General features: G+C 51.0%; 1 protein-coding gene across 3 annotated transcripts in view; it reads right to left on the reverse strand.

Moving 5' to 3' along the window:
* The window catches only part of tyn (trynity), a 166258-nt gene that overhangs the window by 10309 nt on the left and 130009 nt on the right, over window positions 1-25940 (reverse strand). For all 3 annotated transcript variants that reach the window (XM_025298701.1, XM_011147319.2, XM_011147318.2), the window contains 2 exons: window positions 869-956; window positions 281-550 (listed from right to left, as the gene is read on the reverse strand). In XM_025298701.1, coding sequence (XP_025154486.1) covers window positions 281-550; window positions 869-956 — 358 coding nt within the window. The remainder of the gene's footprint in view (window positions 1-280; window positions 551-868; window positions 957-25940) is intronic.

Below are 25940 nucleotides of genomic sequence, written 5' to 3' on the forward strand. Positions count from 1 at the left end.
ATTTTAGAAATTAGTCGCTTAATTTGAACAAACGTATTCGCAGTCGTATTCGAACAAATATTTGTTTAATTTTGATACAATTTCTTCTCGTGTGTACGAGATAATTAAGAAAGTAGAACTCTTGGAAAGTGTTTCGTGCGGGAAAACCGAGTGAGCATGCCGCAAGTTTGGGTGCAAGAGTTAATTTAAGAGTGAGGGGGTAAAGAGATCATTAAAACATCAGACGAGACGGACGCGTCGGGCATTCGACGCCCGTCGACACCCTTCCACGCTCGCTCACCGGATCTGATCTGCAGTTTCGTCATGTAGTACATATTGGCGGCCCTCTGAGGCTGCGCGGCCGGATTCGTGGCGGCCGTTTCGTTCTGCAGCTGGCAGAGAGTGTCCTGCATCGGCGCCAGGGGATTCACAACGAACGAGAACGCGGCGGCCTGACACTCCGGCTCCTCCCTGCACCATCCTTGGCACTCGTACAGCGACAGATTCCTCACGCTGTAATAGGTGGTGCCGCGGTAGTCGTAGTCGGTGAGCTTCTCGAACGCGGTCCTGGCTGAAATGAGGAAGCGACCTCGCGTTTACAGAGCCCCGCGTCGCCGACGCCATCGCGCAACCCTCTTCGCTGCCGAGCGGCGTGAACAACGAACACGCTAATCGCGACAAGTGACGCGCTGACGATGACGAATGATCGCCTGCGTCATTAACCGGCCACTCGTCGCGATTGGTAGGCCGTCGTGTCCGCCGGCTGAATTCTCGGGGATTCTTCTCACGAGAATCTGCCCGAGCGAGCGAGCGCTCCAATCTCGAGAGACGGAATCTTCCCTTGGATTGGTGACAGAGGCACTCGGTTAATTTCGACGTAGGAACTTACCCAACGCGGCGTCACCGCTCGCTAGCAGCACTGCGAATACCAGGCTCGCGGTTGCACACGCCAACCTCCCGATCGCCAGCGAGCCCATCTGCAATATGAGAGAATACAGTTGGCTACACAGTCGCAGTTGACGCAGTTCTTAGGTGTATTCTTAGTTAAATATACGCGTTTAACAATATCTATTTTTTTTATATTATTTTATATTTTATATCTTTTATATGTATTTTCTTTAATTCTCCGACCATCTGCAAGCCGTCTTCCAAGCTGATCTTTCAGGTTTCACATATATCGATATTATAACGCAGACTGTAAGAAACCCGGACCCGAATTTGGATTCGAATTACACAAGGTGTCCGGGGATCTTTTGGAAACGAAAAATTCTGAGGATTAGTCGGATGAAACTGAGAAGAAAAATCAAGTACTATTTTGCAAAAATCGCAATAGTTATCAAATTATTAACGATTGACGAAATGACCACATCTTTAATCGAGGCCTTTTAATCGACTTAACTTGAACATTGCGTATGTATTAGGTAAATCGGAAGCCGGATCGTTCATTTAGCGACAAGTAGCTTTAGCTAGAACTGTCGTAAGCCTCTAATGTCTAAACGAAGCTTAATAGTTTGTTTCGACATCTGTCAATAACATTCAGCACATAAAAGTATACGTTTGCATCAATAACATTGTTTTTCACTGCATCGAAAATGTCGAAGTTTGAGCCAAATAAGCGTCATTTGCGCGAAGTGTTAATCTCTTGCTTCAATTGGAAGAAAACTGCAGCTGAAGCTCATCGAATGCTTGTAGAAGTTTATGGTGATAATGCTCCTTCCGATAAAACATGCAGAGAAGGGTTTCGACGCTTTAAAATTGGGGATTTTGATGTAGAGGACAAAGAGCGTTTTGGACGGCCAAGAGTATTCGAAGACGAAGAATTGCAGGCATTGGTGGACGAAGATGTCAAACGCAAAAGCAACTTGCAGAAGCATTAAATTGTGCTCAATCTGTCATTTCCGATCGTTTGAAAACCTTAGAAAAGGTTTACAAGGAAGGAAAATGGGTCCCATATGAACTGAAGCCCAGAGACATTGAAAGGCGAAAAACCACCTGCGAAATTCTGCTTGCTAGGCAACAAAAAAGGGGTTTTCATATCGTATCATCGGATGAAAAATGGATTTATTTTGACAACCCCAAACGTCGAAAAACTATTTGCGATCCCGGCCAACCCTCAACATCGACGCCAAAACGGAATATCCACGGAAAGAAGGCAATGCTCTGTGTTTGATGGGACCAGAAGGGTGTGCTGTACCATGAGCTGTTGAAAAGTGGTCAAACACAGTCACAGGGGATCTCTACAGAGAACAAATGATCCGTTTGAGCCGAGCATTGCACGAAAAACGACGAGAATATGAAACGAGACAGCATAAAATGATTTTGCTTCATAACAACGCTCGGCCTCACGTCACAAAATCTGTCGAGGAAACGTTAGAAGCACTTCGCTGGGGAAGTGTTACCCCATGCGGCTTACTCACCAGACTGTGCCCCTTCCGACCAGCACTTGTTTCGGTCGATGGCACACGCACTTGCTGAGGAATTCTTCTTCAATTCTTATGAAAACGTCGAAAAATGGATCTCTGACTGGATACCTTCCAAAGATGAGTCATTCTTTCGCCGCGGAATTCGCTTGCTGACCGAAAAATGGGAAAAAGTCATCGCTAACAATGGACAATACTTTGATTGATGTACTTTGTCATTTTGTTTCTTAAATGAAGCCATACGTTTTGCAGAAAAAGTTTTGAAGAAAACGGCCGGAACCTTCCGATTGACCTAATATTTGCAAAATGGTAGAGGACTTTCTTCATCAGAGTGACTTAATCTATAATTATATCGCTATTGTCTAGCGATAGATATGAATATATTGAACTTTGAGCCCTGAATCTTAAACTTGTCGCTAGGCACAGTAAACGTCATATAATTGTAGTTTAGGTCATTCTGAACAAAAAAGACCTAAAAAGTCCTTTCTTGCAAATAAATATGCAAATTTCCAAGTTGTCAATTAAAAGATTCTAGATGTAGTCATTTTCAATTATTAATAACTAATGCGATATTTGCAAAATTATACTTGACTTTTCTTCTCAGTTTGACCTGATTGATCTCCACAATTTTTCGCTTCCAAAAGATCCCGGACACCCCGTATAAAAAAATAGATCGCAATGTAATTAAATCCGAAATATTCGACGCACGAGTTCGATATGAATTCGTTGATCGCCAACTTTTCGGCCTCGATCGCGATTGAAGAGCCACTACTCAACACCCAATTGCCCCGGCTTACTCGATAACACGCTAACAAGCGGGGTCGATGTAAGAGTAAGAGCCCTCATCGGAGTCGCTCATGATACACGAAAGGACGAGAGGCGCGCTTCGCAGGAAGATTGCACCTTGCGATCGGCGCGAGGACGAGCGACGCGAGCCGGTAGCTCGTAGCGCAAACACGCGGCTCGAAATTACACCAGCGAGCGATCGAGCGCGCATAAATACGAGATAATCCTGCCGGCGCCGAATGCGAGAGCCTGCCGATAGAGAAGTCGAGTTAATCGGCTATCCAGTTAATCAGGAAATACGGCTCATCAGCGCTCGGCCCGGTGGCCGTTGTGCATGATCGGCGTCCGCCGAACGGGTCCGCGCGTAAAAATCGTTGCGAGGACGATCCCGCCGAGATCCTCCGATCGAGGAAACCGCCGCCGCCGCCGCCGCCGCCGGGCGTGTAATTCATGCGCGTAACTACTACTACTACCACTACTGCTACTTCTACCAGTCTACTACTTCTACTGCTGTTGCTGCCACCAGCAGCAGTTGGGAGCATGCGAGCGGTCGATTTCCCGCGCGCGTATTTTGCTCGCGTTTTACCCGCGAGACCGCTTCCTAGTTTCCTCCTCCTGTCGCGTTGCTTCTTTCCTTCTTTTTTCTCTTTCTGTCTGTCTCTCTCTCTCACTCTCTCTCTCTCTCTCTCTCTCTCTTTCTCGTCTCTTTCCTCTGCCGCAGGTGATACGCGGGAGACTTGCTCCTCTCGATCCCCCTTTTCGCCTCGCCGAGTCTGGCCGCGCCTACACCTCCCGCGGCTATTTCTCCATGTCGTCCGTCGTCTCTTAGGATCCTCGTCCTCCGTCGACAGGACGGGTTTTGCATGACTCGCGAGAGAAAGAGAGAGAAAGACGGGGAAGGGGGAGGCAGAGGGAGAGAGAGATCGGTTTCTCACATTCCCCATTTAATACGCTTATCTGTGATCTCGCGGTGTAATCGCGACGACGTCGCACGAGAAGCAATTCGCGGACGTTGAAAATAAATCGCGAGTCCGCCCGTTACCTCACAGTCAACTTTTTCCGCGTCTGCGACAGGTACTGCCTCCTGTACGATCCTGGTAATCTCCGGAATCCGACCAGTTTCATTGTTAGCGACTTAAGTTCTCTCTCTTTCTCTCTCTCTCTCTCTCTCTCTCTCTCTTTCTGCGGAAGGACTAGGCCGCACGTCGTGGGCAAACTTGTTGAGTTGGCCGGGAAAAGAATGAGGAACACACAAAACAAAGTATTGTCGAGTCGGGAAATGAACGGAACTAATGACCGTCAAGGTCGGAAATTTCAAACAAAAGACCTTTCATCCAACGATGTCCGAAAGTTGCCGATAGTTTGGCGTGAACGTGATTAACGTTCAATGTGACTAATGAGACCTCTCTTTCTCTCTCTTTCTCTCTCTCTCTCTCTTTCTCTCTCTCTCTCTCTCTCTCTATCTATCTATCTATCTATCTATTCGCTTCGTCGTGCGAACACTTGGTCCCTACTGGACGCTAATGATTCACATGTCGTACGGTTGCCGTACTCGACTACCACCGTGTGAATTTTCGCACGAGCCGTCAATCAACGCTTTTCATCACGACGATGAGCGTTTCTTGCCTCGCTGACTTCATTGACCAACTTTGCAGCGGCAGACCCTGTCGCGCGCGCGCGCGCGCGTCCGTTGATCCGCACTCGCCAATCCGCGTTACGATAATGCGATAATGAGGATGCAGATACGATCGTACGATTATGCCCGAACGGATCGAGAGCAACCACGTATATAGACGTGTATGTAGTATATAGTCTCAGAGCGGCGAAGGTCATCGAGGTCATCGAGTATAATGGAGCTACGCCGTAGGACGTGAGAGGGAATGAGAGCCACGCTGTGGCCCGAGCCGAGGCCAAAGGTTCATTCTTCCCTCACCGTTTCTGCGCGCCCCCGTGGCCTCCCGCACCCACCGCGAGATGCAACGCCGTGGCAAAGTCGCGCGCGCGCGCGCTAACAATGAGGAATGCGCTTAGGCGCGCTCGGTAGGCAGGTTGACGCACTGTTACGAAGATTAATGCGCGGCACCGTCGCGCCGGGCTTGAAAGAAACGCGCGGAAGAGGCGCGATTTCTTTGTCCCGCGCGCGGGCTCACGGACTGGCTGAGAAACTCGGATTTCCGGGGATTAACGTCGCCCTTTGCATCCGCGAAGGACGCGCGACTGCGGAGGCTCGGGTTAACAGCAACGCTCGCGTCGCGAGAATTTGAACAAAGTGGGAATAATAATTTAACGTGACGTCAGATACGACGCGATGTGACGCACTGAGGGAAAAGACAATTGAAAAGTTAAAAAATATTTATTCGGTACTGATAACACCACGCGAGAGAAGTTTGATTAAAGAGATGGGAGCGAATATGTTATTAGTACTCGCCGGATTAATATTTTTCGCTCGAAAACTATCATACGATACGATATATAATAAATAAAATGTTAGATTGATGCAAAAATAATTGCGGTTTTTATGTATTGAGTATAAAGACGCATATATCAGTTAAAAATTATGTTTATTAATCAAAATAAAGGCCCGCACCCATTTCTCCACACATACGGGAAGCAAATTCTTGCATTAACCTAATAAAATGACATGATATACATAAATAATTTCGCACATCATGTATCTTATGAGGCCTATGAGGCTTATGAGTAGTGGTGGGCTAATAATTAATAAATGAACAAGAATGAATAGATAAAGCAAAACGCGGCTTGCTTGCGGAAGAATCTGAATGGACACGAAATTCTGAGTTAATACGAGCGGGCGAGCACCCCAAAAAAAATAATTTCAGAACAAGCGGAATCATCTAAATTTTAGAAGATTCCGAAAATTTAGAATCATCTAAATTTTATTCTTATATATAGCCTCAAGAGGAGCCTCTTCTAAGATTAGAGAGGAAAATATTATAAAAACATTATTTTTAAAGTTAGAGGATTATATGTATAATGCAAATCTTACTGATTTTAGTATAAATTTCCTCTTGTATACAGATTATTTATTTTTTTCTAAGAGGATTATTATTTATTCTTACTGGTTATACTATTTAATTAAAACAAAAAGTTATTTTACAATGTATAGAGAGAAACAGTATGTATAGATATACTTCTGGCTTCAATTTTACAATAAGTAGGCACGAATGAAATAAGATTATCATAACGAATTTCCAATCAGTTTTGTCATGAGCTTCTTAGCTATAAAGATGTTGTACGAAACATAGTTAAAAGAAAGAATATATTATTCAACTTCTTACAGTAGATTATAAACTGTATTCGACCAAATACGGGTAAATTATCTTCGTTGTATGTTGCAGCAATATTTTTTAAAAAGTATCTTTTTTAAAAAACATCTTTTTCAAAAGCGTTCCAAATATTCTGACCCATATGATACGAGCATATGGTTATTTTTTCGTTCATGTCTGGAAGTAGAGCATGACTGAACAAAAGAAGCCGACACTTCAATCAACATATTCTACTTCCTATGAGAGGAAAATTAATGACATAAGAGGAAATCCTTTATCTGTAAGAGGCTTCGCTTAGAATATAAGACTATGGGAAAAATCACTTTACAAATGGAATATTTCTTTTTGGGTGAGCGTACGCAAGTTTCAACCCCCCCCCCCCCCCCCCCCACTTGAGTCGCCACCGGCCAAGACGCGGGCAATAATTTATACAACAGCGTGTCACGTGCCTGTCGGCCTCAGAATCTCTCGCGCATCTCCCGATTATTAAAATTACCGGATTCCCCTGGGACTCTATCAGATTATTAGATCTCGAGGGATCCTGTTAAACTTAATACGTCATGTCCGTTCCCACACGCGTCTCACCGGGGGATCCGACTCAAGGCAGCTCTCGCCGTAACGTCTCTCAACGTAATGCGCGCAACGATAAATGAAAATCGCTCATCTCTATCTGCGATCGGAGAACGCTCTCGCGCTCCAATTCGCGTCGAGCGACGGCGAACACGGTAGCTCTCTCGAGCGACCTTAACGATCGCGTATGTGTCACGTGCAACTCGCGGGGAACGCGCTCTGTCGTCGACTCGCCGACAGGAAAAGTTTATCCCGCGTGTACGCGTACACGAGCCCTGACCTTTACGTCACAACCATCCCCCTCTCTTTCCTGTCTTTCTCTCGTCCGGGATACCAGCGAGGAACCTGGCCAGGACAGGTTGCTCGGTGATGCTACGGTGGACGCCCGAGGTGCGTTCGCCAGGCGAGATCGACACTTCCGGTAATCCCCGGCGCGCCGGTGAGAGATCCACACGCCAACGGATTTCAGTCGCCTTTTTGTCAGAAGTGTTCCCTGATAACGAAGACCCTGATTACTTCCTGTCCGCCTGCACCGCCGCGGTCCCACCGATGGAAGTCATTATGATACAATTCGCGATTACGTGAATTACGGGAGATTACCTCAAGCTTGTACAATGATTAGCGACAAGAGGAAATGGGACTTTTATGGCCGTTCGGCGGTTCGGCGTGTCGGGGGAGATACGCTCAGGTACGCTCGTGGTCGTTCTCTCTTTCTCTCGCGATCCCTCTCGTAAAAAAAAAAAAAAAAAAAAGAGGAAGAAAAAAGCGCAAGCACCGTCAAATCGGCCGATTGACGGGCGACTGCGCTCATGGGCATCACGGTCGGAAGAACGTGCGAGCGCGAGTTCTCGCGGTGGGGCCGCGCCTGCCGGAATCCAGGGTGGACCATTGGTGGACGGTTAATTATCGAGTCACGATCGCGCCATCCGCGGATAATGCGGCGGCGTCACGGGGCCCCGTGACGGCCGGCCCGGGCTGGGCACGCGATTATGACAGGATCTGGGCGACCCATGAAGAATCAATTACGAAGTCACGAGAGCCGGCCGGTCGGTCTCTCCCGGCGAACGAATCGGACGTTTACGGGGTCGTTTATGATCCTTCAACAGCCAATCCATTACCCGGCGTCGTGATGCGAGTCGCGTCGCTCATCGCCGCGGCCGAGCGCCCATGTACCTGGCGATGATGCATTATTCGGCCGTTCCACGGGCGCACTCCGCGGATAGTCCGCGCGTTTCGCGCCGAGCGAAGCGTGCATTCTCACGCCGACATTCTCCGCGGCATTTCCTCGTCGGGAAACCCGTCGCTATCCGATCCCGCCACGGTGCTCCGCGTTATTCGAGGAAAAGAGGAAGAGGCAGAATTGTAACATTCGTTTGCCCGGCAAGCAGCACCGGCGAAACCTCTGCATTAATATTTATTGTAATATTATTAGAACAGAACTAACGGTAGCGGTTCACGTTAATATTACAATCTCCCACTCAGCGATGGAAATGAAATATTATAACGGTCACGTTGCTGAGCGAAAAATTTCAGCATCGTACCGGTGTTACTGTTGATTGCGATTTATCATGACGGCGCTCCGAGATGAGCGCTCCTTGAGCGCTCTAAACAACGCGATGAATTAAGCGACGACCCGAGTACAAAATTAATAGGGCTCTGGTAAGGACCTGATTATTTTTCCTTAACATTAATCGGGCCATAGTAGGAACAGAAAGGCAAGGGTTCTACAAGACGTGTAACAAATGGTTTAACGGGTCCTTATGCGGCAATGTTATGAGAGCCTTATAAGGCAATATTTGGGCCTTATAAGACAATATTAATAAGGCCTTATAAGGACATATTTTTATTATTGCTTAAATAAAAATATTCATTCTTTTCATTTCAAAATATTTAAACTGTAATTCCTTTATATCTTTATAACCTTGTTAGAGCACAACAAGCATTTGTTATTTTGAAAATATAGCATTCTTTACATATAAAACTCCTACTACTGTTTTTATTAAAGTTTGCCACGTTTCAAAACGAAGGCAATACTAGAAAAATCCTTGGAAAGGACTAATGAATATGGCAACGAATAAAACTAATAAAATTTGTTTTTAATTGCGGTATAATTAAAAAATCTTTAAAAGAACCAAGTAGAGCGTACCTACTAAAACAATACCAAACTATGGCAATTTTATCACACGCTTCAGATCTTATTAATTTTCTATAACAAAACTTGATTTCGTATCTAAGCATCTATATCTAAAAGCATCCTTAAAAGATCTTTCCAAGGTCCTTCTCAACTTTTCCTATCAAAGTCTTATTTTGAAAAGGCATCCTTAAAAGATCCATTTCGGAGCGTGATGTGGTAATATCGAGGCGTCCCTTTTTAAAACATCCTACTTTCAGCCTTATCAGAGCCTTATGCTTCATGAGGTCCTAACAACATTTTGCTCGGGGAAGTATTGATCAGACGAAGTGGAGGAGAGACCCCGTGCTCGCGACGTTGCGAGGGAGAGGTCGATGCATCCCGGCTTTCGCCGGAGCACATCCGAATTTGCGCGCGCTACACGCGCCGGCGAAGCGCGCGAAATTAATGGCTTCGCCAAGAGCGCTGAAGACTGACGAGGTGATCTCATCTCTCTCGCTCCAGCGGGAGATCCGCCGAGAACCACTCGGCGTCTCGATATGTGACGCGTTCGATCGCAGTTTCCGAACACTCTCGGAGAATTTAGGCGCGTTATTAACAAGCGACAGCTCTCCGACGTCGCACAGTGGGGCCAGATGACATTCTTTGGTTGAAAATTCTCTAGAGACCTGAATTTCCAGCCGATCATCGACACCAATGGGTGAGCTTGATCCTGAATAAATTCCGAAGAGATCTGTCTTGCCAAAATTAAGAGAGAAATTTTTTTTCTCGAATTACTAGCCCCGAAAGAGGAGAAATTATCGTTAAACGCGAGAAACTTGTGAAATACTCATTATTCGACACTTATTTCTATCTAATAGCGTATTCAGCGGATTGAAACTATGAAATCAATCAACAGACACCTCGAGATTTATCGATCTTGAAGCAGAAACCCATTAACCCAAGACTCATATGTCCAAAATACAAAATACAAAAAATACAAAAAATACAAAAACATCAAATATAGACCCGTTAAGCACAAAACCGAGGAATTTTGAGTCTTAAGCCCATCACAACCTAGGAATCTATCAATCCGAGAACTTTTTAGCTCGTGGATACATGAAGCCGTATATATATTAAGAGCCCCAAATAGTCCAAGAACCCAATCTAGCCATAGCTCGAGAACCTAATAATACTCGACGTTGAATATTCAGCTACAAAACATTAAGTTCGAGCCTCGAAACTTTTCAGACAAACCCTAAACCCATGAACCCTGCAGCGATAATTGCTTCAAAATTTCGGCTAGACAGATCTCTTTGGGATTTATTCAGGATCAACCTCATCCGTTAGTGTCGATAGTGATCGGTTGGAAATTCAGGTCTCTAGAGAATTTTCAATCAGAAAATATCATCTGGCCCCCCACTGTGCGTCGATGCGCCGAAGAGGCGCGCTTAGGTGGAAATGATTAGACGGTGGCGGAAATTGGTGCTCGCGATGCTGCATCCCCGGCGTCCGCGAAAGGGAAAGGGGAAGAGTCGTGTTTTCTCCTCGTTCCTGCTTACGCGGAAAACGCGGGCTCGTTATTTCTGCCAAGAGAGCGCACGCTATTCTCGCTCGCTCTTTCGATGCTGCGAGCAGAGAGAGAGAGAGAGAGAGAGAAAGAGAGAGAGAGAGAGGGAGAGAGAAGAATCGGTTGTCCGTCTAGGGTCGCTTCACACCCTCTCGCGAGCGAGGCAGCGCTTCCCGACACGATACTATAACACATCCGCCGCTCGCGATAAATTAGACCGTTCGCAGGTGGGATTTACATGAAAGCGAAAAGCAGGTCTTCGCCGAGCTGGTCTTCGGCCGAGCACACTAACACGTACGGAGAGAGAAGTGCCGGGCTCGCTCGGCCTCGGTGAATAGCGATGAGGTAACGCGAGAATGCGATACACGGCGCCTGCAGTTAATTAAATCGCCCGTCCGCGCGTTTACCGTCCCCGGTTCTTTGGCGCGGCACGTCGGCTTGTGCAAGCTCGCTGCCGCGCGCGCGCGCGCAGCGATGACTAACTGAGGTGCGATATTTTTGCGAATTTCTCACGAGCTCGCGTTGTCGCGTCTCCTCGGGAGACTCGAGAAGACCGTCGCTCGCGGCCGCACTTTTCGAACCATCTCGCAGCCCTTCCGCTCTCTCTCTCTCTCTCTCTGTCTCTCTCTCTCTCTCTCTCTCTCTCTCTCTCTCTTTGTCTTCACCCAGCGAATCTGCATGGGCATCTGCTTCGTTTCAGGTGCGAGCCTCGCGCGGCTGGCTATAAACAGCTGTAAACGGACCTCTCGTCGAGTTTCGCCCCGGAGCGGGTGATTTCCGCTCGGCGCGTTTACGCGAACAAATTCCTCGCGCGAAACGGCGCGGAGGAGCGCGAAGAAGGTGTTCCTCCCTGTCGGAATGGGAAATGAATCGATCGGCTGGGGGAGCCCGCGCGCGGTTCCGGGAATGATTCTCCTCGTCGCGCGCATCCACGGAGTCTCGGGGCGGTCGGGATACTTTCGCGCGGCGACTACCGCCGATGAACTCGATGAACTCGATGAACGTGATCCACGGCTATCTCCGTGACGTAGGGGCCGGTAACAACGTGGCGTGGATTCATAAACAATGAGCCCACTCTGGAACGGAAGGGAACGCGGGGAAGAAAGAAGAACGGCGGAGAACAAGGCAGAGGGGAGGAGCGCCGAGCAGAGCAACGAGGGACGACGCGTTCGGAAACAATGAAGAGTTATAAATCACAGCCACTTGGGTAAAATGGCTTCGGCTAAAGGGAATCTCACTTTTCTGTCGAGCATTCCAACGTAAGCGCTTCCGCGCTCGGGTGTCGCTCGCACACTTGACGCAGAAGAAAGCACCTCCGCGCGCTTTTCTCTGCTTCCCTCGCGCGAAAAGTCGTAAAATGCGCTCGGCAGATGATGGTAAAAATTCAAGCCCGAAGAAGCATAGTCCCATAAAGAGGTTTCCTCCGATGCACGGAATCCTATTGAAGAAAAGGACGGACCTTTAGGCCTTTATTCAAACTGAAGCGGACGGTTTTCGGTCTCACACATGATCACCGAGAAGGGAAATGACGTGCCCAAGGTGCTTTGACGATTTACGGCTTTTCGACAGTGAGACAATGAGTAGTATATCGTCGTCAAACATGTTCAAACATTGCTCGCACAAACTACCCGCCTCGCTCCTCCTCATCAGCCCGGACGCTGATAAATTGCTGCAGCGAGCTCTGCAGCGCAGAATTCAGCGGCATTCGAGCGTCGAGCGAGGAGAGGCGAGAGCGCCCGTGGAAAGTCGCTCGAGATCGAACGCCGACGATCGATCGGTGGCCCGGCGGAACGGCGGGCGGCGATCTGAATAAATGGTGCGATTAATTAGCGGCACGCCACAGCGTCGTTTGCGGCGCGAGGAGCCGAACGTACGAAGGAGCCACGACCGAGAGCGAGCCAAGTGAGGAAAAAATACGGTTACGCTCGTATGCCCCGCCGTGGCGGAAGACTTGGCCTTGGTGCAACGACCTGCGGCGTAGGAGCAGCGCATCCTTCCCTTCGCGCTATCATAGTGCGGGAATAATAATCAGGCAGGCGAGAAGGCCGACCTTTCGGCTCTCATCTCCATCCATCCGGGATATTATCCAGGCAGATGCCGTAAACATACTATTTCAAGCGACGAGACTTGTCCCACAACACGGCGGGGCATTAAAATGATGTATCGTCGCTCATAACGAGTTCTATAAATCAGCGGACTGGCGCAGGTCCGTCGACGAACCCTTTTTTGTATCGTGCACCGGCCGAGAGGAGTCACGCAGGGAAAAAGTCTTTCTCTTCATATCTCTCTCTCTCTCTCACTCTCTGTGTGTGATTGCACTTGCGACAATTCGGAAGATAGATACGCCATAAACTCGTTTCTTATTTCACCGAGGAGCTTTATCTCTTTCGCAGGCGGAAGCTAAATGAGAGTGAAAGGGAAGGCCACGGGCGTGGTATTCATGATCCCTCGACTTTTCTGTGGCACCTTTTACCCGATACCTGATACTCGAACGACAGGTTCGACCTAGATCACAATTCGGTCCTACAACGGTCTGACGGACCATTGTGCTCTCGGCGAAACACAGCGCTGGGATAACACGGCGAGTGGAAATGTCGGGAGATACTACAAGATACTTCGTTTGGCAGGCGCCTTGAAGACAAAGGTTATCCCGAGGATAAAAAGTGAAGAAGCTTTGTATGAAGCGACCGACCTGGCGACCGACTGTGTCGGGCTATGTTAAGTAATCGCAAACAGGACGTAATCCTTCTTAAACGAGGAAGAGGCGCTCACGCCGGGATAAGCGGGTATCGCGTGCGACGATCGGGTCACAGCCGGCTCGCTCGAATCCTTTTGAGCGAGCCGACTTCCAGGGAAGGATTTTTCAAGAACGGACGTGCAGCCAAGAGGACACGTTATGCCGGGGAACTTTGACATTCGCTGGATGCAAGAAGCGCGAAGACAGCCGCGCAATATCTACGACCTCGCACGGAGGTTTCATATCAGGCGAACGGTAATCACGAGGGGGTTCATAAACGGCCTTTCAACTCGCGTCTTCATCTTCGTCTTCATTTTCCGCGGAGATTATTTCAGGCTTTATCACGCGGCGGAGAGGCGGATGATTGGCGAAGCTTGTCTCCCCCGAAGGCGTTGGCGAAACCTTAACGAGATAAATTGCACGCGCGGAAGAAGAATCCTCGCATATTCCGCCGGTTCGAGCCGTTAACGAGCGAGCCTCCTCCGCCTTGGCTGAAAATCCACGGCTTTTATTTCAGCCACTATCGCAGATAGGCGTTAGATAGGCCGATCGAGAGGTAGTCGCGTGGAAAGCTCCGACGGAGAGGGAGGAGAAGAGAGAGAGAGAGAGAGAGAGAGAGAGAGAGAGAGAGAGAAAAATGTCAGCGACTTTTTACCTCGCCCAGGAATCCAATCGTCGACTCGAGCCGAACCTCCACCTCGCTCCGACGCGGAGAGGCGGAGGCGATGCGACCTTGAAGTCGCGCCACCCGTAGCCCTTCGTAGAGTCGTCGACACTTCTTGCTCCAGCACCGACATTTCATATTACGCGGATCGGGTATGATTGACGATCTCGCGCATTATTCAAACGAAATTGCTCGGCCGTCCTTCACGGCGACGGCGACGGCGACGACGACGACGACGACGACGTGGAAGATGACGTGGGGCCGACTGAGCGAAGTGCATCGTCGACGGTACTGATCGAAGCACGTCCCAGCGCGCTCGCTCGCGCGCATTCCTTGATAATTCCCCGATGATCCAGGATGTCCGCGTTTATCCGCGGTTGATTGGGGTTCCGCTTGGAAACGCGGCTGGAAATCCTCCGGCGGGCCGCGGGAATTATCCTCCCGGTGTGTTTTATCATCGCGGCCGGAGGAGCGCGGAAGTATCCCGCGTGGGGCTCGCACGGAATAAACCGGAATCGGCGAGTGAGCTCTCGCCGGTGGCTGGAAGACTCGCGGAAGACAGCGACACGGGATGACGTCGAGGCGCGGTAATGGAAAGAGCGAGAGACACGACGGAGAAGATTACTTTTCCGCGCTCACGGATCGGAGATCAGCGGAGGATTGCCAGCGCGCGAATCACCGGACGACGGCGCCGACGGTACGTTAAATGCTCGCGAGAGCGCCAACCGGATCCGCGAAACGGACGCGGACGCGGACGCGATCGCGCCGGGAGGCGCTGAGCTTCGGCAGAGGTTCGTTCCTCGCAACGGCGAGGAAACGGTGAAATATCATATATAATCGGCCGCGGCACGGGACGCGTAAAGATGATCAGGCAAGCCGGCAGATAAAGCTGTACGAGATAACGAGGCGATAACTGTAAATTAATAATCAAGTGGTCTGCCCCCGCCACGATCGCGCCGCGCGTGAACGCGCGCGCGCGCGCGAGTACCCGATCGACACGTCCGCCATTGCCATTAGACATCTCGAGTCGGCATCGAGTCGTGCTTATGAAATATGAAATCGCTGACGAGATCTCCGATGAAGCGAGCGAGCGGGCGGACAGACGCTGAACGAGCTTTCGAGGAAGCGCCTATCAACTCGGCCGGTTCGACGCACGTCAGCCGAGCGGCGGATACGCATGAATTATCGTGTACATCCCCGATAACAGTGTTTAGCGCGCGAAAAGAGAGATGTACGAGGCGGAAAAAGCGAGCAGAAGAAGCGGAAGGGGAGTGAAAAGCGCGAGGCCACGAGCGCCGAGTATTTTCTTTTTCCGAGGAGAGTCGATACTTATTTATCCTCTTGGCTCAAAACAAAGTGGCTCACGACTGCTTTGAGCTCCGCGAGATAGGCTCTCGACAGTCGCGAGAGAGGAGAGAGAAACGGCGCCCGATAGGACGCCGCGGAAACCTCGCGCGGAGGATAGATAAGTAGATAAAGCGGATGATAAGAGCGTTTATCGAGCGTACCGCGATATATCCAGTTTGTCGGCGCAGCGGCAAACTTTTACTTTGCTTCACTTGCTTCAGCGTAGGTTTGCACACACGGGGATGATTAATTGTATTAGGATTAATGATCGATCGAGCTTAACGGCCCGAGTTCCACTCATCTGATTGTCTCGATGCTTATCGTTGCCATCATTTTTAATTGATCCGCTGCTTAACGGAGCGAGAGAAGCAGAGCGTGCGCGATTTCTCAGACTCGCCTCTCCGTCGGCTTTATCTCCGACGAATTTCCTCGACGGACGTGGTCGCGTCGCAAAAACAGGTGCGACGACCGCGGCGACGGCCAACAGGAAGACTCGTACTCGCGCAAGTAGAGCGCGCGCGCGCGCGCGCGCGATCGAGTATTCGCTTAATTAACTACTTGCGTTACGCAGCGGAAACTCCGTTACGTCGGTTTTCATTTGTTGGGAGGAAGGAATCCGCCGGGGGAACTTGTTGCAGAAGGAACGCGCGCGAGGATATAGCGACCTTGAGAATCGAGCGCGGAAAACTCGATCGAGCGCGGAGGAAATTCTCACATTCCCGAGAATGATTAAGCGACGACGAATGATTGAGCGAGGGAATCGCCGTTACATTCACTCGAGGAGGCAGGGGGATCGAGAAAAAGGGGGACGGAGGAATCGCGCTTAATGGACTGCTTTATGAGGTCTCATAGGCAGAGAGAGAGAGAGAGAGAGAGATAGAAGGAGAAGCGACCAAGCGTGCAACCGCACGGTTGCCGGAAAAGCCGACGGTCCCGGCGCTCGGACAGCTTAACGATCCTACTAATATCCCCGAGGACTGGTCCGATAACGATAACTGGTTGCAGATGCTTAGATACGCGCTCTCGATGGAGGAGGTGCTATCAAGCGATGGAATAGCAGAATTTCATATGGCGAGGAAACGATCCGCCGACGGCGGCGGCCAGCCGGCTCTTTCGTCTCGCTCGAGGAGAGGAGACGAGACGAGCCAGCGGCTCGTCTCGTCTCTCTCTCTCTCTCTCTCTCTCGCGCGCGATTGTCCGTAGTGGCGAATGTGTGTTAATAATGTGCGAGCTAACGTTTCCCGGGGATAAGATTGATAATTAACCGGTCGGGATGACCGTCGCTATGCCGTTACTCTGTATTATAATGAGGCGAAGTGCGAAACCCGAGGATGCCAGCCATGGCCTCTCTCTCTCTCTCTCTCTCTCTCCCTCCGTCTGTCTCTCTAGCGTTTACAGTTAAATCGCGATGTGATGTAGCGGATCGCTTATCCCGCCGCGCGCGCACGCGCATGCGACTTGCTCGCATGGAGAATCGTAAGAAATTCAATCCCGAGGAGAGTGCAGAGGGGCATGCAATAATGCAGAGTACAGGCGAGGTGGCATCGCACGACGACCGTTACAACGACGCACGCCGGCGATCTAACGCGACTCGCGAACGTGAGTCGCATCTTGAGACAGTCCGATGGACGCACACCGATGAGCGAGAGTGAACTTATTGCTGCTGTTTGCTGTTTGCAGCGTCAAGGAAAGTGTCTCGCGGAATTGGGCGCTTTGCTACGCGACCTCGCCTACATTCTTCACATGGCTCGATCGGTCGCATTATCTCTCTTCCCTCTTGCTCTCCTCGCGTGAAACAATAAAAATCCATAAAAATGATGGTAAAATATAAAAAGTAAGGTAAATGTCTTAGTACGCGGACGTTTAAGCGTAGGTCGTCACAAAATACGTACAATGTATAATGTCAAGAATAATTTTGATACAAGTATTTGGATTTATTTGGAAACTTAAGGCTCCCTTAAGCAGAGAAAAATGATTTAAGCCAATGTATATATCCGTTATTAATGAAATATTTACACAAGTAATGAAGCGCATTAATGTACCAGTGACCGGATAGTTGAAATAGATTACGGCCTAATGTTCGGATATAATTTGTCCTAGTGTCTGATCGCAATTGAAAAATTAGTATGTGCCTAACGAGGAATGATATAGTGTGTAGATGCTGTCTCTCAATGAATTTATTAACGATTGATCGTTATTTTGCCAAATCATATGTATATTTATTTAATTAATTTTTATTTTATAATACAAAAGTATCAAATTGGATATATTTTGTCCAACTAATCGTCAAATATTGGAGTTTTTTTTTACAATAATTATTACTTCCTTTCATTGTTGTTAAAATAAATAGTAAATATTTTTTCAATCAAAGTGGTCGGATACCAGGACGTGTCCGGCCATTGGGACGTTTACTTCAATATATCATTTCATCGCGCTAGGAGGAAGAAAATAAAATTACGATGTAACGTATGCAAAAGTTGAAAAGAAAAAAGAAACTCCCTCAAGACGCGAAGGTGCGATTCGAACGAGCGCGAGCGGACGAAGCGGATGCGCGACGACTCGGGGGCGTCCGCGTCCTGCAGAAAAGGACGCGAGTCCCTCGACGCGAGCATGTCGACACGAGGGACCTCTAACCCACTTCGAGCGGGACCACAGAGTGCATCGTGTCGCCGTATCGTATAAATTTAATTACGCTGGAAACACCGTTTTGCAAACTGGCGACACGACAGCGTACAACAAGCGAGCGAAACGAGCGGCCGAATGCACGAAGCACGCCATCAGCGAGCACGCTAACCGGCCGATCCTGCCATCAGCGAGGACATTACGCGGTCGTGCTCATGCAAAGTCGTACCTACGACGACATTTTGTACCCTCGTACACCGTCGCGTCGTTCCGGCCGGCGTGTTTCGCCATTTTTGCGCTCGCCTCGGCACCCCGATCTCCGATCTCTCCCTCTCTCCCCTAGTCTCTCTCTCTCTCACTCTCTCTCTCTCTTTCTCGTCGCCGATCCCGCCGGCCCTCGACCGATGCAAATGGCAGGAGGACGATCGGGAATAGGAGCTCGCAGCAAAACCAGCGAGACAGAGGCCGGCGAGACAAAACGATCTCCAGGAGGAGCATCCCGGCGGTATCGCTCAAGGACACGATCCACGTCGGAAAGCGGACTCCGTGACAAGCGGTGGAAAAAGCGGCACGGTGGAAAGGAGGAAGAAGAGATCCCGGCGAGACCCGGAGGACGAGAGGAAAAAGGACCGAAGGCAGAATGATGGGAGGCAGAGGGGAGGCCGAACGGCAGGAAATATTCGCGGATCTTGCTGGTTACGCGAAACCGCTTGTTCGCGCGATTTTTCGCGATCCGCCGCTGCAGATGCAGCGTGGCCACCGGGGCCGGAGGAGGAAGACCGTCTGGAAGACTGCCGATGCTCAAGACAGATTGCGATAGGACGACGACGACGACGTCCGCTTGCTCGAGAGAGAGAGAGAGAGAGAGAGAGAGAGAGAGAGAGAGAGAGAGAGCGAGCTACTAGTCGAGCGGAGGAGGAGGAGCGCGGGCGGGATTCGCTGCCTTATCGTCCCTGAGATCGCCGCGTGCATGCGATAAATTAATGCTCTCGAGGGCGGTTTTGCCGACGGGAACACTTAGGATAATTCCCACTGCCATCGGCTGCCTCCTTCCTCCCTGCTCCCCTCCCCTTACACTCGCGTCGCGAGTCGCGTCGGAGTATCGCGAGCCGGTCACGAGCGGATCGTACCGAAAAACGTCCGATGATTCCGCAGAGCGTCTCAACGCTCTTGCTGGAACAGTAGCGAGAGGGGGGAGGGGGTGGAGGACGAGACGTAATGAGTATTCGCGCGAGTCTTCGTATCGGCGGAATCGGTAGTTTCACTGATTTCTCGTTAATTGCCTCGCCAAGAACTGGCTAATCTCGCGGCGCGCAGGACTACTAATTTCTGCCTTCATCCTCGCCGAGAGAATCCTTTCCACCGGCTTCTTCCGAGCGATTATTATTATTACCCGCGCCAGATCCCCCCCCCCTTCTCTCCCGTCCGCCAAGCGCCTCTTATCTCTTTCTTCTCAACATCTTTTTCCCTCCGCGCCTCAACTTACGAACGTTACTGTCCGTTTCTATCGACAGGCCGCGAGCGCGAAAGAAATGGCTCTTCCGTCTGGATGTGCCGCTTTCGCTTATGAGCGCGCACGACCTGCTCCGAGGAGCCCGGAGAGGCTCTCGCGGGAGTTCAATGAACCGCGCGATAAATTGCGCGTCTACGATTCTCCCCACTTTACGCACCGCGCTCGACTCTCTCTCTCTCTCTCTCTCTCTCTCCCTCTCTCTCTCTCTCTCTCTTTCTCTCTCTCCCCGTGGCCAGTAATTACGGATTCGCCGGCCGGCTAATGGTTATTTAAAACGGACCGGGCGTGATTTAACTTCGCACACGAGTTGCCTCGCCCTCCCCGCCCTCCCCGTGCTTTTCTTCGCAGGCTCGCGTATCGCGCAGGCGATTTGTATCGCGGAAAAACGCATCGCTAACAGGCCCCCAGTTAATAGACTCGTGCTTAGGGAATGAGAAAGAGAGAGAGAGAGAGAGAGAGAGAGAGGGGGTGGGGGAGAGAAGAAGAAAGAGAAAGAGAGGAAAAGGACGCGATCCAACGGCGCGATCATCCGGTTGAGCGCGCTTTTTCCCTCTTCCTTTTTCCATCGCAGCGACATCTCGGTCACAGCCGGCGGCGACCGTGCGCTAAGTAATAAGTTATCCGGCGATTACGCGATGAATCTAATTATGAGCAGTGCAATTGCGATTGCGACTTCCCTGCGCGCGAGGGCCGGCTCTTGGCGCGCTCGTGCAATTTGCATGTTAATGGAACGAATAATAATCGCCTTGCGCTCGCTGCGGGCGAGCGCGGCGAGGACAGCGCGATATCCGTGTGGAGCGTCCGGGACGCAAGCTCGTAAACTAAGAGGAAGGCCCGGTCCGGGAAAGGGCGAAAGATGTCGAGTCGCGCGATCACAATTCGCCCTTCGAATGCTGCACGGGAGGGAAAGGGAAAGAGAGAGAGAGAGAGAGAGAAACTCGCGAGGCGATAAAAAGAATGTTTCACGGCCGCTTAAAATGCGGGTCAATGCCGCGGCGGCGGCGGCGGCGAGCGGAGAACGAAAACTTTCACCGTGCTTACGCTCGCGAGTTGGATGTAATCGCGATTACGTCCCGCTTACGTAACGCGACCACCGCGGGCGACGTGCGTGCGTGCGTGCGTGCGTGCGCGTGTCTGCGCGCGGACGATTCAGCCGCGGACGCTCGGAGCGCCCGTCGCCACGTGAGGAGTCGGAGGAATCGCAGAGCGGTGCACCTGGCCGACGAGTCCTGGGAATTTTCACGAGAGAGGAAGAGACGCAGAGAGGCGCGAGAAACGTGCAGAAGGAAGCGCGCGAGAAAACGAGGAAGCGGAGCTGCGGGTGTAACGGGGCCGATTATGCGAGAACCGTCCGCGGCGTGCGAAACGAGCCGCCGCGCCGTCCGTGGCGCTTAATGAGAAATGATTTGGAGTCAATGAGCTGCTCGGTTGACGAACGCGCGCTAGCGAGTGCGAACGAGAGCGCGAGCGATGCGCGGCGTGCACGCGAGCGCAGATGCAAGAGGGTGTCGTTCCGGGGAGATGGGCGCCGCGGCTGCGTGCGGCATACGATTAGTCGATATGATTAGTTAAATATCTTATCCATACATAAATAGTACAGTGGGAAAGTGCTCTTTATGTGCCGAACAGCTGAGGCGGAAACTCATCAGAGAGAAGAGTCTTGTAAATATTTCATTAGCCATTAGCGAGAACGTACTGGTAATGTTTATGAATTTTATTTTCCTGAATAAATTGTGCAGATCTCAAGTAAACAATGTCTCGACCTGGTATCTCTTCATTCAGAAAAATCTCAAGCGGTCTCTGGGGGCGGGGAGGAGGGGAAGGGGGAAGGGGAGGATGTCGCCTTTTCAACGGTCGACTCGGCAACTCTCTATGAGCCGAAATTTCACGGAGAGAAAGAGCGAATCCTTTGCAACGACGCACACACAGATACCCACCCACACTCGCACGTGTGTATGAGCGTGCGAGTACCGCGATCGCTCGAAACATCCAAACGACCACAGGACGGCCTTGGCAATCACGTGTGTTCAGGTGACCGGTTTCGATCGATTCGCGCCGCCGGTAGCAGCGAAAGTGACGGCCGCCTTTTTACGGGCCTCCCGCGAAGTCGAGCTGTCGCAGTCCTTCGCGAGGATAATTGGACGCGCCAGTCGATCCCTTTGTATGTCTCCTATTAATTCGAGCTGAGAGACGAGAGAGAGAGAGAGAGAGAGAGAGAGGTATGTAACTAAGGGTGAAGGCAGTGCACCGCGAAACACGTTTTTCCTTCCTCTCTTTTTACACACACACACATATACACACACACTCATATAGGTAAACGCACCACGCGAGTCGTATCGGTGACTTAACTATGCAACTACATAATGCACGTACGCGGAGAGTAATACATTTCCCGAATAACTCGCTGTTAAATTGAAATGCACACTTTTCTCATTTTCTCGACTGCGTGCGTGCGTGCGTGCGTATGTGCCTTGCACGAACGCATGCGTGCGTGCACGCGTATACGTACGCGCGATACTTGTTTGCCTAAGAAATCGTCGCGATTACGCTCCCGCTCGAGTCCGTTTTAACCGCGGAGCCGCTGTGTATCGAAAGGGCCCCGACATATATAATCAGCGCGAAGCCGCAATCAGCGCGATTCAATTCGCGCTAAAAATAGAGCGCGCGCGCACGGATACGCAACGTGAAGGTAATAATGTGAAATGAAGCCGGGAGGGTCTCGCGAACGCCGATCAACGCGAATCGAGGAGGAAAAGCCGCGAGCGAGTCAATTATGTTATCAGCATATTACCCGAGGGCACCGTCCGTCGTCAACTTTTCTCCCCCCCCCCTCTCTCTTATTTTCCTCCTTTTTTTCTTCCTCCGCACTTGGCGCCATTCTTCGCCTCTTTATCGCCGACCCCACGGCAGTTAATAGCACGCGAGGAAAATTGAATGAACCTAACCGTTTGTAATGCCGCGCCGTATCAGCGGTGCGATTACAGACCAGTCGCGAGAAATCATGAGAGAGAGAGAGAGAGAGAGAGAGACAAGGCCGTCACCGAGCGCCGCATGGCACAGAAAGAGCTTTTTCTCAAAGTGGCTTTCCGCGTCGCGCGCGCGCGCGCGCATTACGCCTTCCTCCCTGCAATTCGCCTCTCGCCGTCGGCGCTACTCAACGGCTATTCCACCGCACGGCTTGCACAGCCGCGTGCAAGCGGCGTGCTAGCAGGATGCACCGGATGCAGCGGCTGCGGCGACGAGAGCCGCGCCGCACGGCGTGTAATCAATCGTCAGGCGCGCTTCGGCGCCGATGCAGCGTCAAACGGTGCATCCCTCGGCACACACACAACGGCAATGATGACGACGACGACGACGACGACGACGACGACGACGATGACGATAACGACGATGACGACCTCCTTATCGAAGGCGATTCGAGTCGCACGCTCTCCCGCGACCCCGAGCTAAGTAAATTCACGGTTCCTCCTCGCTCTCCAGGCTCAGCCTGCCGCGCGATTCCCGCGCGAAGGACGAGACGTTTCCCGATTTCGAGTCATTATGATATGGTGCTGACTGCACAAGCAAGTGCCCACGCAATTATTCAATTACGTAATTATTACGACGCCGTTCCAATTATCCCGTTGCTAATACACGCTCGCGCGCGCAACTCTCTTGCCGGGGCTAATAAGTGCTCGCGGCAGGAGGCGGGTAGTAGGCAGGCGAAGTAGGCGAGATCCTTTCGTGAGAACGGCGCCTGCTACCACCCCGTGTATACACACACACACACACATCATCGTCCGTCCCACCTGGGCCGCGGTAACCATGCCGGATGCTCGCTTACGGTACGCGCGAGTCTCCTCACACGCGCAGTGTGCAAACATCGCGAGTGCGCAAAAAGCACGCATCGAGCGCGATCCGCGTTTCCCAGAGCGGACGCATACCGCGAGGATAGGAGAGCGCGAGCGTGCACACCACCACCGATCCTCCCGGGACGATGATGACGATGATGAAGATCGCGCGATTAACGACGCGCTCGATCCGGGTGTCCGTTTCTCCAGTAGCCGATCGTTGATTTTCCACGGGTCAAAATTTAATGGAAGAACGGCGGCGGATTTCTCTCGGCACGCACGAAGGTCCGCGAATTGAAATGCTGGCTCTGCGTCGAGCGCAGCCGCGCGTCGATCTTGGAGGAGCCGCGAAGAGATCTCGAGATATGAGATATCACAGACTCTGTTGTCTCGCTTTGGTGCTGCGAGCGCTCGCCCAGTGCCGTCTTCTTCACGCTGGAGGAGCTTGAAGAAGGAACCGACGTCCGATTATCTCAATGTCGTATCATCCGATCTTGATTCTCACTGCTAGTCAGCATTGTGCTTGCTACACAATTTCTCAGCTGTCTGCGTAGATTATGCGAAACGATCATATCTTAATGATTGAATAACGCGATGTGAGTATCAAATAGATGAAGAAAGCAGCATATTCTTCTTCTCACCCAACCTTCCCCTTTCCTCTCTCAAGGACAACCCAACGTGGGAGAAAACGGCGCCAAGTAGGCATCCCCGTTGCAACGAAGTAGCGCAACGCTGCAGTCTCAGTTCGTCCTTCGAGTTCGCAATCTCACGTGGAAGAAAAATTCCGAGCGAATTCGCCGCTCTTCGGGAGCGAGGAGGCTCGACAAGAGGGACCAGCGGGATTTCGCTCGTGCCCCACATTATTTCGTGGCTCTCGCGATCTCCCCCTCCCGCGGCCTCTTGACAGTGAGAATCCGAGTGCTCGGCGTGAAGTCATAACGGTACGGCGAACGGCCGAAACTCGGCGCCGCGAGTCTAAGCGCGCTCCTTCTCATGACGCAGCGAGACACACCGCAGCTGGGTGTTCACCGAGCAATTAATCACCGACTTCCAGGCCGGTTGCGCAACCGTGAGTTTTCGAACGTCAGTTTCGCCTCACCACGGCGGAGGTACCGTTACGCAACGAGACGGTCACGAAAAGGAGGAGGAAAAACGGCGGGAGAGCTGCGCGCGCTTGTTCCTCCTTCGTTCTCCTTTCCGCTCGCTCTGCTTTCTTCCCTCCGCTTTTTTCTTCCATCCGCCCTCTCCTCCTCTCTTTCTTCTTGTTTCTCTGTCGTCATCGTCCTGCGCCTTTGTCCGCCCACTCGTGGCGGTCACCGAAGAACGGTTCGTCGCGTGGAGATTCCTCATAGTTCCAGTCCTCTCTCTCTCTCTCTCTCTCTCTCTCTGCGGCTTTCGCCGCAAAGGACTCACGATTCGGCCTGCTCAGTTTGCGGCACGAGGTGCCTTTCTGGTCGCGTGGCGAAACGCAGGATTATGCCTGAATTACATACCGACGAGAGGATAGACGGCGCGTATCGGGGTAGCCGCGTCGCCGTGTTTGTTCTCGGCGAGGATTAACGGTGGCGATACCGTCGTGCGAAACGTAGCGCGGAGGGACTGAGAGAAATATGCTCGAGTCGACAACGGCGATGTCTAAAGAGGACCAAAGTGTGAAAAATCGCACTCGCGTCTGGTGAAGCTCTCGCTTCGGCACCGGGCCGTTTGAAACGTCCCGACGAGCGAAGCTTCGCGGGAGGCAAACAGTCGTTCTCGCTTTATTGCTTCGGGCAACCGTAATGCGTGCCAGACTCACGCTCGGCTAACGAGCGGTACTCGAGATGAGACCTCCGCGGTGGGACTCCGTTCTCAAAAGCGCCGAGAGAATGCACCCGCGAACGGACGATATCATCGGCGCGCCTCCCCCTCCCCCGCTCCCTCATCAATCTGATCGTACATATCGCTCGCATACGAATGCGAGCCGGTAAGAGCCGGTGAACCTTCCAATTAATGAATCGTTTCACGATGAGAATTCCGATGCGCGCCGCGCCGTCACGCGCGAGCATATCGTACGCCGGACGAAGGTAGCCATTACGTCGCCGTGCTTATTTAATCGTAGACGTGCTCGTGGCGGCCGCGAGAATGCCGATCCGCCTCTCCTCTCGGTCAAAAATATTACACACGCTGCGTTAGCAAGAATTCCCCGCGAGCTTACGCGTCCGTGGGATCTATCCGCGAGTTCATTAGCGGCGGCCGAATGTGCTCCAAGTGCATTCTCCGGATCCTACAGCGAAGAATATTAAATTGAATTCATATTAATATATTATTAATTGTTATTATTTTTCTGGTTTGTTTCAGTTAATATCAAATATTAACTCGGCTTTTCCGACGCGTGTAGAGAGTTTGAATTTTATCATATTCCCGAGAAGATAATTTTCCTTCCCTTCTGTTCCTCTTGCGATTTGTGTGCGCGAATACATGCCAAGATTATTCCGGAGAAGATTAAAGATAATCTCTCGACTTGAA

The sequence above is a fragment of the Harpegnathos saltator genome, unplaced genomic scaffold, assembly GCF_003227715.2.
Source record: "Harpegnathos saltator strain DR-91 unplaced genomic scaffold, Hsal_v8.6 scaffold235, whole genome shotgun sequence".
Classification (NCBI taxonomy): Eukaryota; Metazoa; Arthropoda; class Insecta; order Hymenoptera; family Formicidae; genus Harpegnathos; species Harpegnathos saltator.